The 11,677-nt window shown below is 62.4% G+C and overlaps 2 protein-coding genes across 2 annotated transcripts; both read right to left on the bottom strand.

The window, feature by feature from the left end:
* Positions 1 to 807: 807 nt before the first annotated feature.
* LOC146767685 (serine/threonine-protein kinase pim-1-like) lies at positions 808 to 4,923 on the bottom strand. The gene is made up of 8 exons (XM_085579543.1): positions 4,765 to 4,923; positions 3,430 to 3,641; positions 3,257 to 3,372; positions 2,685 to 2,788; positions 2,542 to 2,592; positions 1,878 to 2,244; positions 1,309 to 1,485; positions 808 to 987 (listed from the first exon to the last, which is right to left on the bottom strand). Exons 1-8 carry the CDS (start codon positions 4,921 to 4,923, stop codon positions 884 to 886), a joined length of 1,290 nt encoding a protein of 429 aa, XP_085435669.1. The 3' UTR covers positions 808 to 883.
* Positions 4,924 to 7,157: 2,234 nt separating this feature from the next.
* On the bottom strand, positions 7,158 to 11,434 carry LOC144246171 (serine/threonine-protein kinase pim-1-like). The gene is made up of 9 exons (XM_085579542.1): positions 11,425 to 11,434; positions 11,115 to 11,335; positions 9,780 to 9,991; positions 9,607 to 9,722; positions 9,035 to 9,138; positions 8,892 to 8,942; positions 8,228 to 8,594; positions 7,659 to 7,835; positions 7,158 to 7,337 (listed from the first exon to the last, which is right to left on the bottom strand). Exons 1-9 carry the CDS (start codon positions 11,432 to 11,434, stop codon positions 7,234 to 7,236), a joined length of 1,362 nt encoding a protein of 453 aa, XP_085435668.1. The 3' UTR covers positions 7,158 to 7,233.
* Positions 11,435 to 11,677: the final 243 nt, after the last annotated feature.

Below are 11,677 nucleotides of genomic sequence, written 5' to 3'. Positions count from 1 at the left end.
CAAAAAAAATCTACTAAGTATTGGTTACAACCGCTACCTCTCTATAAAGTAGTTGTCCTGGTTTGTAAGATAAGCTTGTATTCTATTTGCCATCTGTTGGAGGTTGGGCAGGTTTATTATCTCTTGCAAGAACGATGGTTTGCTCCGAAGAGGTAATCGTTTGTTAATGGGCCATTGACTGGCTCACTGCAGGCCCGGTAACGTAACACCATCCCAATTTGAGGTGCTCCACCCAGAGGGGGAAGCCAAGCACTCTTTTATGGTATAAAGTGGTACCTTTTTGGGAGACAGAGCAGCTCTCTCTTTGCGGGATTCTGAGAGAAGCAGCTCCTTCGGCGTGACTCCCAGAGAAGCAGCTCCTTCGGCAAGATTCCCAGAGAAGTGCCTAGCCCTGCCTCCCATTTCATAGGAAGAAAGAAAAAGAGTTCAGCAGGGCTCAACCTGAAATGATATTTTGTAGCTTCTGGCTCTCCTCAGAGTTCTGCTAAGAGAGGAACGTCTCTGTCCCTGAAACCAAATAACCCCTGGAATGCACACATGGACCTGTGTGTCACTTCAAGAGACACCAAGAAGCCCTGCCACTTTGCAAGAGCAGCTGTTGTTCCACTGCTGCATTTCTTGGCTGGGCAAAGCCCCTCCTACCCGCACTACGGCCTGAGCTGGAAGATATAAAGAACCAGCCGGGAGGGCAGGCATGGAAAGCTTGACAAAGGCTGAAGGCAGCACTCTGATTCCCCCCTTTTCCCAAGACGTTTCTTTAGCTGAAGTTGCTGAAAAGAACCAGCCCCTTGACACACCACAATGGGTTTGCTGTTTTATTTTTCGGCTTCTCAGTCCTGCGTGGGACTCGCTAAGTTGGTGCTGCAGAGGCTCCGGCAAGGCATCAAAAGCGCCGGCCCCGCACCCAAGGGTGGCATGAGATCTCCTCCAGCTCCGGCCTGTCCGCAGGGTGCTTGGCCAAACACCATCGGATCAGGTGCTGGAGCTCTGGGGAGAGAAGGCAGAAAGCGCCGGTCACCGGCAGAGTCTCCTGCCCAGCTGCCCCCGTCGCCCGCGGGGCCCGGGCCATGTTGTGCCGGGCTCTGGGCCGTGCCGGGCTCCCGACCGGCTCTGCCCCACGCAGGAGAGCGGCACGGCGGGACACGGCCGCCTCCTCCGGCCGCCCGTGCCGCGCTGACCCCGTCGGCACGGGACCCTCCTGCGGCCGGCCCTGGAGGGCAGATCCACGTCCCGCGGAGCTGGTGAGGGCCGCGCCGAGCTGCGCGCCGCCAGCTGCCAAAGCCCGCCGGCTTGAGGCCGGACACCCACCTGGAGAGAGCTGCTGCCGGAAGACGAGCTTGCCCAGCACGATGTCAGGCTCATCCTGGAAGGGGAGGCTCCCGCAGACCATGACGTACAGCAGCACGCCCAGGGACCAGATGGTGGCCGCGTGGCCGTGGTAGCAGCCGAGCCAGATCCACTCGGGCGGGCTGTACACGCGCGTTCCTAGGGGAGACAGGCGGCGCTGGCCGGGCGCAGGCTGCTGCCTTCCAGAGCCTGGCGCCAGCCTCCTGGCCGAGGCAGGGGCTGCAGCCGTGGCCACAGCTTCCCCCCGAGGCCACCCCGCGTCCCCCAGCCAGCTGGCCAAAGGCACGAAACCATTCCGCAAGGCCAAGAAGGCCAGCGGAGCAGCCCTGGCCCTCGTGGGCCTGCTGAGCCCAGGGGCCGGGAGCTGCTTTTGCCCCCCCTCTGTCGGCCGGGCCGGCAGCCGGCTCCTGGGGCTCGGCATCCGCCCCGTTCCTAAAGGCGGCCGGCTGAAGGACGCAGCCCGCAGCCCAGGAGGGAACGGGGCCGTGCGGTGCCTGGCACCGGGAGCAGGGCCCAGGCCATGGGCTCACCGGCAAAGCCCGTGAAGGCCCGCTCCTGGAGGAAGGTGCCGCAGCCGAAGTCAATGAGCTTCAGGTGGCCGCTCTCCGGGTTCACCAGGAGGTTCTCTGGCTTGATGTCCCGGTGCAGGACGCCGCAGGCGGTGCAGTGCCGCACGGCCTCCAGCACCTGGCAGAAAAGCCAGCGCGCCTGCTCCTCGCACAGGCAGCCCTGCTCCTGCAGGAACTGCAGGAGATCCTGCGATGCCTCCGGACGCTCCAGCACTAGCACAAAGCTGTCCGGCAGCTCAAACCAATCGAGGAGCTGGATGATATTCTGGCAGCCAGAGCCCACCTTCTCCATGAGCACCACCTCCAAGGGCACGCGGGTGCCGTCGGGCTGTGAGCAGGAGAAAGTCAGTGCCTGCAGCAGCCTGCTGCTGCTGCTGCTGCTGCTGCAGCAGCCCTGGGGCTGCGCTGCGCCCTGCCCGGGATGCCCCAGTGCCCCCTGGCGCAGCCTCCCAGGCGCTTGCGCTTCCTCCCGCCCGGGGGATGCTCGGGGGTGCCGCTGCCCGGCCCCAGCTCCGCTCTCCGGTGTGCCCAGGCCCGCGGGGCTGCGGCTCCGCACGCTGAGCCCGCCCCGGGATTCTCCCTGCCCGCCACGCCCCGCTCTGTCCCGCTGGCCCCGTTCACTCACCAGCTCGTCCCACTGCAGGACGCTCTCCCGGGCCACGCGTTTGATGGCCACCTGCGAGCCACGGAGAGAGGAGGGCTGAGCTCCAGCCCTGCCGCTCCCCGCCGCTGCCCCTCCTGCCCCGCCCGGCCGTGGCGGCCACTCACCGGGCTCCCGTCCGAGAGGCGGATGCCCGAGTAGACGGTGCTGAAGCCGCCGCTGCCCAGCTGCGGGCCCCACAGGTACAGCTCCTGCCGCTGCCTCTGTTGCCCTGCGGCCGAGAGAAGCCATCAGCCTTGCGCCCAGAACGCCCCGCAAGTGCCCGCGAGTGAAGCGGGCCGGGCCCCCGCGGCCGCCGCGCTCTCACCTGCTTCCTGCTGCGCGCCGGGCAGCGGCCACCGCCCTGCAGCCGCCGGGCTGGCGAGCGGCAGAGCCGGGCCGGGGCAGCGCGCACAGGCGGCTGCGGCAGCCCCGGGGCAGCGGGGCAGGGCGGCACCGTCGCTGTCCCCGGCGGCGTGGGCTGGGCTCTGCTCCTGACGACGGCCGGGGCTGCAGCCCGAGCCTTGGCACAGGGGGATGCCAGGAGCGGCTGCAAGGCAGACAGGGCTTTTTCAAGCCGTGCCGTCGGAGGCACTGGAAACAGCCGGCGACTAGGCTGCTCGCAGGGGCCCTGGCCTGGCCTGGCCGCGCCCCTCCAGAGCCCCGGGGGAGCCGCAGGCAGCTCCTCGGGAGATCTCACCTGCTACTAGAAAGGCCTTGGCGGCACTCGAGGGCTGTCTTGGGGCAGCTTCCTGCAGATGGAGGAACCTCCGTGCTGTCTGGAGGCCCGTCTCCACCACCAGGCTGGGGCTGTTGCTGGCGGGCAGAACCAGAAGAGCGTCCTGGCTGTCCTGGCTGCTGTGGGATGCCCACTGCTGGCTCCAGGACGCTTGCTGCCCCACCAGCTGCTCCTGAGCAGGCTCCCCTGCATCGGGCTGGGCTCCCAGTTGGACTTCTGGGCTTTCCCTTGCCACGTCAAGGGTCAGGATGGCGCCTGTGTTGTTGAAGTCCCAGAGTCCAAGGGAGCTGGGAGACCTGTCCACGGGCTCTGCTCTTTCCGCAGGCTGACAGGTCTCACTGAGCCTCTGCAAGGGATGGAGGCTGTCAGACATAGAGGAGGCTCCTGGCAGGATGCAGGGTCTCTGAGAGCCTGAGCTTCCTGCATGGATGGTGATGTCTCTCCCCTGCTGTGCCATCCTTGCAGGCCTTGAGGCTCTCCCAGGGATGGAGAATCTTGCTGGGAGCAGCCTCTGGATGGGATGGAGGCTTCTGGAGGAGCTGGCTAAGCCACAGCAGGGCAGGTGGCCTTGGTTCTGCAGCTCCTCCAGTTCTTTCCACAATGCCTGCCACATCCCGGAATAGAGCGGCTCACGTGTCCCGTTGCCATCCCCGAGGTGCAGCATCAGTTCCTGCAGCTCCCGGGCCTCTGCCAGGCAGGGGCCGCAGCTGCAGGGGCTGCCCAGGGGGCTGGCGGGAGCACGTGGCCGCTTGCCAGGAGTCGCCCGAGGCCTGGGGAACCTGGGAGCCGCAGGGGCTCCTCGCTTCCTCCGTGAGCCTCTGGGCTGGACCCTGGGGCGCTTCCTCCACTTCCCTCTCCGTGTCCGCCGGCCCCGCGGTTGCCGGTGGCCAAAGGCCCACCAGACAGCCACGGCGGCCAGCAGCAGGAGAAGCACGGTCAGCAGGACGTCACCGTCACCCATGGCTCCGGCACGTCCCGTCGCGACTGCACTGGCAGCTGCGGGCGCTGGCCCGTCTCACACAGCCACAGCGCGGTGATGTCACAGCGATGTCACAGTGCTGCGGCCAGCACAGCCCTGGGACATCACAGCCCTGCCTCACGCCAGCGCTCTGCCCCTTTGTGCAGTCACAGCCCTGCCTCGGCCCCGCCCTCCGCAGTGCCCCAGGAGGGATGAGGGGGCTCCCTAGGGGCACTTGCCAGCTCTCTGGAGCAGAGCGGGTGGAAGATTCTTCTTTACGTAGGACACAGAGATGAGGAGGGGAATGTTGATGGTCTCACCTCCTTGCTGGCAGAGCACGGGACATGGATTGTCCAATGTGCCACTGCAAAGTCCTTGAGGAGGGCAAGCCCCGCTCAGCAACATCCAAGCCATCCGTGTGCTATCCACCACATTCCCGTGCTGAATCCAAACCCAGCTCTTTGCCGCTCCCTGGGAAGAAAATGGATCCTATCCCCTTGAAAACCAGTACATCACCATTCTTCACCCAGCACACCCTGTCTCTGTTTGTCTCACAGCTGGACACCTCCTCCAGATGTATTCTGCGAGGAACAGGATCAAAACTGTACTTGAAACCCTGAAATAGAACCTGCTTTGCCTTCCCATCATCCATGAGACCAGGCCAGGACATCGCTGCTGTTTCTGTGCTGCTGGAACTCCAGTGGTGTTAGCTCCAGTTGAGGGATCTGTGACCTGTGGATGAGCCCAGACAGGAGCAGGACACCCGCAGGCATCCGCGGCTGGGAATAAGCCCATGGCAGAGCAGGAATCTCTCAGAGTACCTGTGGCCATGGTTGTTTCCATGGCCAAGAAGGGATTGTGGCCCAGGGATAAACCTGAAACCTCTGTGGCTGTGGATTAGGCCATGCTCAGCAGGTAGCCCTCGAAACATCAGTGCCTGTGCCTGGGGTCGTGCTGGAGCACCTGAGAGCCATGACCATGGAAGAACCCCTGGCAGAGCAGTTACAGCCTTGGGGGTGCTGCAGCCATGGTTCAGGCCAAATCCATTTCTTTAGTGGGGATGGAAAACTTCATTGCCTATAGTTAGTATCAAATCATGTTTGTAAAAATTGAAGGTCCTAAATTCTTAGATTCAGGACAAATAAAATACTGCTAATTTTCCTTCAGCTATTTCTTTTCTTGTTACACTTGTGTGACATCAGAGAGATGTCAGCGTGACATCGCAGAGAGGTCTGTGTAACATCACAGGAGCTTGTGTGACATCACAGATGTCATTGTGACATCACAGAGAGCTGTGTGACACCACAGATGCCCATGTGTTACCACAGAGAGCTGTGCAACGTCACAAAGGTGTCAGTGTGACATCATAGAGATGTCATTGTGATGTCAGAGGAGGTTGTGTGACATCACAGAGAGCTGTGTGGCATCACAGATATTAGTGTAACATCACAAGGATGTCCATGTGACATCACAGAGAGATTTGTGACATCACAGAGGTGTCAGTGTGGCATGACAGAGAGCTGTGTGACATCACCCATGGAAAACCTCTGCCACAAATGGCATTCCTGAGATCAGGGCTCCACCTTTGCAGCGTAAGGGTGCTTGTGATGGAATGGGATGGCTTGGTTCCAGTTTTGCTCTGACAGTGGCAATGACAGCAGGAGAATGCGCTGTTGCCTCGCAGAGGCAGCCACACTATTTTCTGCTTTTAATGAGCAGTCGAAGGTTCTGATAATGTGTGAACCTGGAGCTGCACTGCCTCAGCTGGTTCTCTTCAATAATGCAGAGTCTTCACTCAAGGTTCAAGTGATGTGCAGTTGAAGATAAACTGTCATAGTGTATTTTTTCTCCTTTCTTTTATACATGACAAAAAAAATCTAAATGTGCATGTCAAATCTAAAGCTTGCTTTCTTTTTAGATGATTGATGCAGATCTTCTTCGTGGCTTCTGCACAGGTATTGAAACTGGCTTTTTGAAATTATGCTATCCAAACCAGTTTCAATATATTTTCCCTTAAAATTATTTTTAAAAAATTTGCATTCCAAGGTAATGTCAAATACATATTTTATCATCTTGCCATAGTATAAATCGAAACAACAAAAAAAATCTACTAAGTATTGGTTACAACCGCTACCTCTCTATAAAGTAGTTGTCCTGGTTTGTAAGATAAGCTTGTATTCTATTTGCCATCTGTTGGAGGTTGGGCAGGTTTATTATCTCTTGCAAGAACGATGGTTTGCTCCGAAGAGGTAATCGTTTGTTAATGGGCCATTGACTGGCTCACTGCAGGCCCGGTAACGTAACACCATCCCAATTTGAGGTGCTCCACCCAGAGGGGGAAGCCAAGCACTCTTTTATGGTATAAAGTGGTACCTTTTTGGGAGACAGAGCAGCTCTCTCTTTGCGGGATTCTGAGAGAAGCAGCTCCTTCGGCGTGACTCCCAGAGAAGCAGCTCCTTCGGCAAGATTCCCAGAGAAGTGCCTAGCCCTGCCTCCCATTTCATAGGAAGAAAGAAAAAGAGTTCAGCAGGGCTCAACCTGAAATGATATTTTGTAGCTTCTGGCTCTCCTCAGAGTTCTGCTAAGAGAGGAACGTCTCTGTCCCTGAAACCAAATAACCCCTGGAATGCACACATGGACCTGTGTGTCACTTCAAGAGACACCAAGAAGCCCTGCCACTTTGCAAGAGCAGCTGTTGTTCCACTGCTGCATTTCTTGGCTGGGCAAAGCCCCTCTCACCCGCACTACGGCCTGAGCTGGAAGATATAAAGAACCAGCCGGGAGGGCAGGCATGGAAAGCTTGACAAAGGCTGAAGGCAGCACTCTGATTCCCCCCTTTTCCCAAGACGTTTCTTTAGCTGAAGTTGCTGAAAAGAACCAGCCCCTTGACACACCACAATGGGTTTGCTGTTTTATTTTTCGGCTTCTCAGTCCTGCGTGGGACTCGCTAAGTTGGTGCTGCAGAGGCTCCGGCAAGGCATCAAAAGCGCCGGCCCCGCACCCAAGGGTGGCATGAGATCTCCTCCAGCTCCGGCCTGTCCGCAGGGTGCTTGGCCAAACACCATCGGATCAGGTGCTGGAGCTCTGGGGAGAGAAGGCAGAAAGCGCCGGTCACCGGCAGAGTCTCCTGCCCAGCTGCCCCCGTCGCCCGCGGGGCCCGGGCCATGTTGTGCCGGGCTCTGGGCCGTGCCGGGCTCCCGACCGGCTCTGCCCCACGCAGGAGAGCGGCACGGCGGGACACGGCCGCCTCCTCCGGCCGCCCGTGCCGCGCTGACCCCGTCGGCACGGGACCCTCCTGCGGCCGGCCCTGGAGGGCAGATCCACGTCCCGCGGAGCTGGTGAGGGCCGCGCCGAGCTGCGCGCCGCCAGCTGCCAAAGCCCGCCGGCTTGAGGCCGGACACCCACCTGGAGAGAGCTGCTGCCGGAAGACGAGCTTGCCCAGCACGATGTCAGGCTCATCCTGGAAGGGGAGGCTCCCGCAGACCATGACGTACAGCAGCACGCCCAGGGACCAGATGGTGGCCGCGTGGCCGTGGTAGCAGCCGAGCCAGATCCACTCGGGCGGGCTGTACACGCGCGTTCCTAGGGGAGACAGGCGGCGCTGGCCGGGCGCAGGCTGCTGCCTTCCAGAGCCTGGCGCCAGCCTCCTGGCCGAGGCAGGGGCTGCAGCCGTGGCCACAGCTTCCCCCCGAGGCCACCCCGCGTCCCCCAGCCAGCTGGCCAAAGGCACGAAACCATTCCGCAAGGCCAAGAAGGCCAGCGGAGCAGCCCTGGCCCTCGTGGGCCTGCTGAGCCCAGGGGCCGGGAGCTGCTTTTGCCCCCCCTCTGTCGGCCGGGCCGGCAGCCGGCTCCTGGGGCTCGGCATCCGCCCCGTTCCTAAAGGCGGCCGGCTGAAGGACGCAGCCCGCAGCCCAGGAGGGAACGGGGCCGTGCGGTGCCTGGCACCGGGAGCAGGGCCCAGGCCATGGGCTCACCGGCAAAGCCCGTGAAGGCCCGCTCCTGGAGGAAGGTGCCGCAGCCGAAGTCAATGAGCTTCAGGTGGCCGCTCTCCGGGTTCACCAGGAGGTTCTCTGGCTTGATGTCCCGGTGCAGGACGCCGCAGGCGGTGCAGTGCCGCACGGCCTCCAGCACCTGGCAGAAAAGCCAGCGCGCCTGCTCCTCGCACAGGCAGCCCTGCTCCTGCAGGAACTGCAGGAGATCCTGCGATGCCTCCGGACGCTCCAGCACTAGCACAAAGCTGTCCGGCAGCTCAAACCAATCGAGGAGCTGGATGATATTCTGGCAGCCAGAGCCCACCTTCTCCATGAGCACCACCTCCAAGGGCACGCGGGTGCCGTCGGGCTGTGAGCAGGAGAAAGTCAGTGCCTGCAGCAGCCTGCTGCTGCTGCTGCTGCTGCTGCAGCAGCCCTGGGGCTGCGCTGCGCCCTGCCCGGGATGCCCCAGTGCCCCCTGGCGCAGCCTCCCAGGCGCTTGCGCTTCCTCCCGCCCGGGGGATGCTCGGGGGTGCCGCTGCCCGGCCCCAGCTCCGCTCTCCGGTGTGCCCAGGCCCGCGGGGCTGCGGCTCCGCACGCTGAGCCCGCCCCGGGATTCTCCCTGCCCGCCACGCCCCGCTCTGTCCCGCTGGCCCCGTTCACTCACCAGCTCGTCCCACTGCAGGACGCTCTCCCGGGCCACGCGTTTGATGGCCACCTGCGAGCCACGGAGAGAGGAGGGCTGAGCTCCAGCCCTGCCGCTCCCCGCCGCTGCCCCTCCTGCCCCGCCCGGCCGTGGCGGCCACTCACCGGGCTCCCGTCCGAGAGGCGGATGCCCGAGTAGACGGTGCTGAAGCCGCCGCTGCCCAGCTGCGGGCCCCACAGGTACAGCTCCTGCCGCTGCCTCTGTTGCCCTGCGGCCGAGAGAAGCCATCAGCCTTGCGCCCAGAACCCCCCGCAAGTGCCCGCGAGTGAAGCGGGCCGGGCCCCCGCGGCCGCCGCGCTCTCACCTGCTTCCTGCTGCGCGCCGGGCAGCGGCCACCGCCCTGCAGCCGCCGGGCTGGCGAGCGGCAGAGCCGGGCCGGGGCAGCGCGCACAGGCGGCTGCGGCAGCCCCGGGGCAGCGGGGCAGGGCGGCACCGTCGCTGTCCCCGGCGGCGTGGGCTGGGCTCTGCTCCTGACGACGGCCGGGGCTGCAGCCCGAGCCTTGGCACAGGGGGATGCCAGGAGCGGCTGCAAGGCAGACAGGGCTTTTTCAAGCCGTGCCGTCGGAGGCACTGGAAACAGCCGGCGACTAGGCTGCTCGCAGGGGCCCTGGCCTGGCCTGGCCGCGCCCCTCCAGAGCCCCGGGGGAGCCGCAGGCAGCTCCTCGGGAGATCTCACCTGCTACTAGAAAGGCCTTGGCGGCACTCGAGGGCTGTCTTGGGGCAGCTTCCTGCAGATGGAGGAACCTCCGTGCTGTCTGGAGGCCCGTCTCCACCACCAGGCTGGGGCTGTTGCTGGCGGGCAGAACCAGAAGAGCGTCCTGGCTGTCCTGGCTGCTGTGGGATGCCCACTGCTGGCTCCAGGACGCTTGCTGCCCCACCAGCTGCTCCTGAGCAGGCTCCCCTGCATCGGGCTGGGCTCCCAGTTGGACTTCTGGGCTTTCCCTTGCCACGTCAAGGGTCAGGATGGCGCCTGTGTTGTTGAAGTCCCAGAGTCCAAGGGAGCTGGGAGACCTGTCCACGGGCTCTGCTCTTTCCGCAGGCTGACAGGTCTCACTGAGCCTCTGCAAGGGATGGAGGCTGTCAGACATAGAGGAGGCTCCTGGCAGGATGCAGGGTCTCTGAGAGCCTGAGCTTCCTGCATGGATGGTGATGTCTCTCCCCTGCTGTGCCATCCTTGCAGGCCTTGAGGCTCTCCCAGGGATGGAGAATCTTGCTGGGAGCAGCCTCTGGATGGGATGGAGGCTTCTGGAGGAGCTGGCTAAGCCACAGCAGGGCAGGTGGCCTTGGTTCTGCAGCTCCTCCAGTTCTTTCCACAATGCCTGCCACATCCCAGAATAGAGCGGCTCACGTGTCCCGTTGCCATCCCCGAGGTGCAGCATCAGTTCCTGCAGCTCCCGGGCCTCTGCCAGGCAGGGGCCGCAGCTGCAGGGGCTGCCCAGGGGGCTGGCGGGAGCACGTGGCCGCTTGCCAGGAGTCGCCCGAGGCCTGGGGAACCTGGGAGCCGCAGGGGCTCCTCGCTTCCTCCGTGAGCCTCTGGGCTGGACCCTGGGGCGCTTCCTCCACTTCCCTCTCCGTGTCCGCCGGCCCCGCGGTTGCCGGTGGCCAAAGGCCCACCAGACAGCCACGGCGGCCAGCAGCAGGAGAAGCACGGTCAGCAGGACGTCACCGTCACCCATGGCTCCGGCACGTCCCGTCGCGACTGCACTGGCAGCTGCGGGCGCTGGCCCGTCTCACACAGCCACAGCGCGGTGATGTCACAGCGATGTCACAGTGCTGCGGCCAGCACAGCCCTGGGACATCACAGCCCTGCCTCACGCCAGCGCTCTGCCCCTTTGTGCAGTCACAGCCCTGCCTCGGCCCCGCCCTCCGCAGTGCCCCAGGAGGGATGAGGGGGCTCCCTAGGGGCACTTGCCAGCTCTCTGGAGCAGAGCGGGTGGAAGATTCTTCTTTACGTAGGACACAGAGATGAGGAGGGGAATGTTGATGGTCTCACCTCCTTGCTGGCAGAGCACGGGACATGGATTGTCCAATGTGCCACTGCAAAGTCCTTGAGGAGGGCAAGCCCCGCTCAGCAACATCCAAGCCATCCGTGTGCTATCCACCACATTCCCGTGCTGAATCCAAACCCAGCTCTTTGCCGCTCCCTGGGAAGAAAATGGATCCTATCCCCTTGAAAACCAGTACATCACCATTCTTCACCCAGCACACCCTGTCTCTGTTTGTCTCACAGCTGGACACCTCCTCCAGATGTATTCTGCGAGGAACAGGATCAAAACTGTACTTGAAACCCTGAAATAGAACCTGCTTTGCCTTCCCATCATCCATGAGACCAGGCCAGGACATCGCTGCTGTTTCTGTGCTGCTGGAACTCCAGTGGTGTGAGCTCCAGTTGAGGGATCTGTGACCTGTGGATGAGCCCAGACAGGAGCAGGACACCCGCAGGCATCCGCGGCTGGGAATAAGCCCATGGCAGAGCAGGAATCTCTCAGAGTACCTGTGGCCATGGTTGTTTCCATGGCCAAGAAGGGATTGTGGCCCAGGGATAAACCTGAAACCTCTGTGGCTGTGGATTAGGCCATGCTCAGCAGGTAGCCCTCGAAACATCAGTGCCTGTGCCTGGGGTCGTGCTGGAGCACCTGAGAGCCATGACCATGGAAGAACCCCTGGCAGAGCAGTTACAGCCTTGGGGGTGCTGCAGCCATGGTTCAGGCCAAATCCATTTCTTTAGTGGGGATGGAAAACTTCAT

This window comes from Lonchura striata, chromosome 4, assembly GCF_050655825.1.
Source record: "Lonchura striata isolate lonStrDom1 chromosome 4, ASM5065582v1, whole genome shotgun sequence".
NCBI classification, from domain to species: domain Eukaryota; kingdom Metazoa; phylum Chordata; class Aves; order Passeriformes; family Estrildidae; genus Lonchura; species Lonchura striata.
The sequence above is the reverse complement of the archived record's forward strand: the minus strand, read 5'-3'. Positions and strand labels throughout refer to the sequence as shown.

What these genes read in the sequence shown, in the direction of transcription:
- LOC146767685 (XM_085579543.1), bottom strand. Translation starts at nt 4,923, where the DNA reads ATGTCCTGGCCTGGTCTCATGGATGATGGGAAGGCAAAGCAGGTTCTA. An exon ending in CAAGCGTCCTGGAGCCAGCA is followed by an intron (nt 3,373 to 3,429) that starts GTGGGCATCCCA and finishes TCTGCCCGCCAG; the next exon opens with CAACAGCCCCAGCCTGGTGG. An exon ending in TCCTGCAGTGGGACGAGCTG is followed by an intron (nt 2,245 to 2,541) that starts GTGAGTGAACGG and finishes TCCTGCTCACAG; the next exon opens with CCCGACGGCACCCGCGTGCC.
- LOC144246171 (XM_085579542.1), bottom strand. An exon ending in CAAGGCCTTTCTAGTAGCAG is followed by an intron (nt 9,139 to 9,606) that starts GTGAGATCTCCC and finishes TCTCGGCCGCAG; the next exon opens with GGCAACAGAGGCAGCGGCAG. An exon ending in GCCTCTCGGACGGGAGCCCG is followed by an intron (nt 8,943 to 9,034) that starts GTGAGTGGCCGC and finishes CGTGGCTCGCAG; the next exon opens with GTGGCCATCAAACGCGTGGC.